The 5070-nt window shown below is 42.0% G+C and overlaps 1 protein-coding gene across 1 annotated transcript; it reads right to left on the bottom strand.

The window, feature by feature from the left end:
* Nucleotides 1-1576: 1576 nt before the first annotated feature.
* Nucleotides 1577-2747, bottom strand: SST (somatostatin; the record flags this gene model as incomplete). The annotated part of the gene is made up of 2 exons (XM_080696382.1): nucleotides 1577-1789; nucleotides 2610-2747. The coding sequence occupies 2 exons, from the start codon at nucleotides 2745-2747 to the stop codon at nucleotides 1577-1579; spliced, it is 351 nt and encodes a 116-aa protein (XP_080552508.1).
* Between the last annotated feature and the right edge of the window lie 2323 nt (nucleotides 2748-5070).

Raw genomic sequence — 5070 nt, 5'->3', positions numbered from 1 at the left:
AAACTGGCAACTAAAGATGATATTAAAAACTAAATGTCCCCTGAACTTATGCAGTATGTATACTGCTCAGAAAATGATTAAATTGTGTTTGATGCCTCAATCATAATAATATGATTCTATTATCCCACTGAGTTGGTTGGTAAACAGCTGCACATAAGGTATTTAGTACAGACAAATCTTCTAAGTGGACATGCATAAATTTCCCCCTAGAAGTCTTGTAAATAAAAGATGCATCAGCACCTCAAAGGGTATTCTGTTATCACAGAAATTAGTCGAGTGGCTTAGTCTCATATTTGCTCAGCTATTAAGGGATTACCATCTACAAATTCACATTCATAATGAAAGGTATATTATCTGACATAAATGTTTTCTACAAAATGTGAAGTTCCTCTTCAGTTTTCATTTGCTCCCATCAATAAGTTCATACAATGGATACTTATAATAAGTCTAGATGTTTATATTTAGTTTTTAATTCAAGTGGCTATGCAAAAATATTTTTGATTGTTAAAACACATTTCCCAAAGGATTTTATTTCAAGTCTTTATGAGTTAAATTATTGATGTTTTATCTCTAGATTTGAGTGGTATCATTTAGTATGTTGTTATAGTACTAATAGCAAGAGTTATAGCTTACTGAGTATTTTTTCATTTTTATTTGACTCCCATTTTTATAAAATTGAAAGAAGATGAGGCATCTCCTTCAGTTACTCATTGATAATGATTTTGAATTCTGATACCTTAAATAGAGTGTGGCATTCATTGAGGTAACCCAACACATGTTTCTTTCAACTTATAATGCTCCCCTGATTAACTCATAATAAAAGTGTTATTTTCCCTTGAGAAAAGTATTGCTTGCTTTTAACACAGATGTAGTCATTTAGCTTTTTTCAGTTACCGAGAGGATTATCAAAGAAGATTAAAAAAAAACAGTGCTGTTTCTGTAGATAAATATTCACAAGTAGAAACAAATTTAAAAGCTAAAAAACTGCTTAAGATATTTAAGCCAGCTTCTTTCCTCAATTTGTAAATGGCTTTGCCTTTCCATTTTTATTATGTTATATTTTGCCTATCAGCCTGATGGATAGTTGGACATTTCAGCCTGCCTACCCATATAAATTTAAGTATATTTAATATGCAACATATAAATTTAAGTGTATTTAATATGTACTTGAGATAAAGCCCCTTCCAATAATTATCCTTAGGCTGAAGTTTTTACTTATAGAGCTACTTAAAATTATTTCAGTTTGAAATGACTAGGGTTATAATAATTATCATTTAAAACATAACCTTATTGCCACCGGGAATTTTAAATAGAATCCATGAGAATCTGAGTGCATATCTCAAATAAGTTGCTGAAACCACAACTCAATTTCACCATGTCTTATTGTACAGAAAAGTTTACTCAGAAAGAAATCAAAGTCCTGTTTTTCATAATTTCACCATAATTTTATTTTATATTTACAGTCTTCAATTTCTAATGCAAGGGTACTGCTGGGGATTGGGGGCATTGGGGAAGAAAGATGGGGTTTGGAGGAGAGGGTTCAGGGATCTGATATAGACAATACTAATTAATAAGTCTAGCAGGATGTGAAAGTCTTCCAGAAGAAATTCTTGCAGCCAGCTTTGCGTTCTCGGGGCGCCATGGCCGGGTTTGAATTCGCAGATCTCTGCAGCTCCAGCCGCATCTCGTCCTGCTCAGCAGCCTGGGACAAATCCTCTGGTTCCAGGGCGTCGTTCTCGGTCTGGTTGGGTTCAGACAGCAGTTCAGCCAAGAAGTATTTGGCCAGTTCCTGAGTGGGGACAAAGGGAAAAGGAAAGACAGAGAGGAGATAGAGGGGGAGAAGGATGAGAAAGAAGAAATGGAAAATCCTAGTTTGGAAAACAGATTTAGTCACTGAAAACCCAGTTTTCACAGCTGCGTATTTTTTGTGACACTTAAAAATCAATTAAGAATAAAAATAATAAGGGTAATTGCTATAATCCCCAAGTGATACAGAAAGGCTCCAAAACCTCAAATATTTCTGCAAGCGTTTTGAACTCTGTAGGCTTAAAACACACACGAAGAGAATTAGCTAATGATAAATGCCAATTTCCTGGAGATAGTATGCCAACCGTTTAACTCCGTTTTCATATCATGAGCTATTTCCATATTATATTCTTACCTTTTTTTTTTTTTACAAAGTAACCCGTGGGGAGACCTCTCAAAACCTCAAACAATACTCCCCGTGCAGAGTGCCCAGCCCCTGCCCGCTGTTTGCCAAGTCCACCTTTCAGCACCTGGGTCAGCACCTCCCTGGGCAGCGCCGAGGGTAGAAGCCAGAATTCCTTCCTGCGCAAATACCCAGGTTTCCGAATCTTCCTGAATGCCAGGGAAGAACTCACCTGAACTGTGACGGCTGTGCTAAGAAGAAGAAGGAAAAAAGAGGCAAAAGGAATTCTAGACTTTGAAAGTTTCCCTGAGAGCTTTGGTTGCTGAGGGACTCTGGAAAGCGCTGAAACTCTTCAGGAGAACCAAACACCTGTTAGTTCAAACCCAGGGGGCAGGAGCGAGGTGGAGGAGCCTTGAGGGGTCCGGGAGAGGGAAAAGACGTCGGCGGGAAGTTTCCTTACCTGCTTTCCTGCGGCAGCCGCCAGGGACTTCTGCAGAAACTGGCGGAGTCTGGGGTCCGAGGGCGCGCCGGTGACGCCGCCCAGGGCCAGGACGATGGACAGCGCGGCCAGCGCGCACTGGACGCGGCAGGACAGCATCGCGGCGGCGCGGGGAAGCGAGCCCGGAGCGGCGGCTGGAACTCGAGGCGGATCCGCAGGCAGCAGCGACGGCTCAGAACCTCGCGCCTCCTGCAGCTGCTGGTGTGCTCTCCGCGGCGCCCCGCTTTTTAAACTCTCTCTCTGACGTCAGGCGAGGAGGCGCCCCCAGATCTCACCAGCGCTTTTACGCACCATTATCCTCGTGAAATCAATCACCGAAGTGAGGGGAGGCGACAGGATCTAAAGTGACTTACCTAAAAAAAAAAAAAAAAAAAAAAAAAAAAAAAAATCCTGCAACTCACAGGAGCACACAGTTGCGCACGCCACACCACACAATCTTTCCTTTTCACTTGGTGGTACCAATAGATGCTACGCATTCTATGATTTCACCCTCACACATGTGTACGCTCAATGACACACAAAAAGAGGTGCAAACCCTCAGCCCTTGAGAGGCGGCTCTGCGATCTCACACGCAGGTGCACACACAAAAATGTGCCCAGACCCCTCCGTTTATCACCATGCTCATTTTAGGAGGCCCAAACGCAATATGCATGGACTTGGTGAGTGTGATGCAGACTCTTGCCTGTAAGACCAGCTTAGAGAATGAAACACGGCATTAGTAGGACTGAACCATCTTCTGTTCCCCGGCTCCTCTGTAAGGTCTTGTAGAAGCAGATGTGAGGGGCTCTAAAAGGATTTTGCTTTTCTCCATAAAAAGAGAGATGGCGTCTTTGGCTCAGCCTCCCACCTCCCTCAGCAACTGAGAGACTTTGAGTTTACCTGCCTTTCTTTTTCTTCCATAATAAAAAGAAAAGAGGAAGAAAAGAGGAGCGGGAGACAAATACACACACAGAGAGAGAGAGAGAGAGAGAGAGAGAGAGAGAGAGAGAGAGAGAGAGAGAGAGAGAGAGAGGGGCTGACTTCATTTTAGTACCTAGAAACTTGGAGCTGAAGAAAAATCTCAGAGTAAACCTCAGAATTTTAATTACTAAGGCTTAGAAATGGCCAGTGAATTGTCCTGAAACCCATAAGGAACAGTTGGAGTGAAGACCAGACCTCTACATTCCAAGGCCTGGGTTCTTTCCACATATCTCTTGGTTTTTCTAACATTCCTAGCCAGAAGAGCAGTTCTAGGACAAAAATTCCTGGATGGACATATTAAAGTCCAGGACACCCCCCCTTCCAATCTATGAGACCATTATTGTGTGTCTGCATGTGGGAAAAAAAAATCAACAGACTTTTTATCAGGTGCAGTCCCCTCCTCCCTCAATCACAGAGAAAGTTTAAGAAAAGCTGTCCTAGAAGTCTAATTGTAGTCAGGTCAAGTGCTTACTGTCCAGATAAGAGTTTCAGTGGCTTTTAAAAAATAATAATAATTCCTTATCAAGAAAAGGCCAGGTAATTTCCTGCACAAACCGAATGATCCCTGCAGGCTCTTCAAGGACTAACATTTTAGGAGCTTCAAAGAAACCAATATTAGCTAAACATAATGCTACATCTCCAAAAATCAAGTGAGGCAGATAACTCACCCAATCCTGTTATCAGTCATGCATTCCAAATTAGAATATTCTCAATATTCAGACCCAAACCACAGCATCTCGGAGAGGTAGAAATGTTTGGGAGGCACTCTGAATGGCTTGGATAATTGTCAGTATTTCTTTTTATGTCTATAAGGCCAGGCAAAGAGAGAAAATACCATAAAAAGTGTTAAAGTTTCCAGGGCTCAGCAATTCCAGGCAAGACTAAACACAAAGTAAGACATTAAAAAGTCACTCACACATTGGAGCAGTCTGGGAGAGCACTGACTCTAGAGCCACAGAACCAGCCCAAGGAAATGCAAGTTATACTCTCTATACACCCTGGAGCCCTGTCTGGCCCATGGCCAGAGCTCAGTCTAGTTTTATCAGCTTAACTGTCCTGAGGCACCTCCAAACTATCTCGCTTCTTCTCTACCCACAATTTGGCTGATGAAGAAGAAAAGGGTAGTTTTCTTCAGATGGGAGCTAACCAAAGAACAAGCCCCAGCTGAGCCATCTTGCTCTGTGCTCTGGGACGACTCCCCCCCCCCTTTGTCAGACTCCACTCTCCCTTTCCACATCCCTGACCCCTTCCTATTCCCATTCTTTTCTTCCCATCTTCTCCTTTTCCCTAAATATGTTCTAAATTTTCTTTCAAAATCTTCCCTGTTTGATCCTTCTTTTGCTGCTCCCTTTTTTTGTATCCTTGTTTCTCTTTTTCTTTCAAGTTATTTTCTAACCTCAGTTTGCTCAATCTGGCTTTTCATGCCTTCTCTGCATGTGTCTCTCCCTCTCCACCTTGCTTA

The sequence above is a fragment of the Muscardinus avellanarius genome (genome assembly GCF_963383645.1).
Source record: "Muscardinus avellanarius genome assembly, chromosome: 5".
NCBI classification, from domain to species: domain Eukaryota; kingdom Metazoa; phylum Chordata; class Mammalia; order Rodentia; family Gliridae; genus Muscardinus; species Muscardinus avellanarius.
This window is presented reverse-complemented; position numbering and strand designations above follow the sequence as displayed.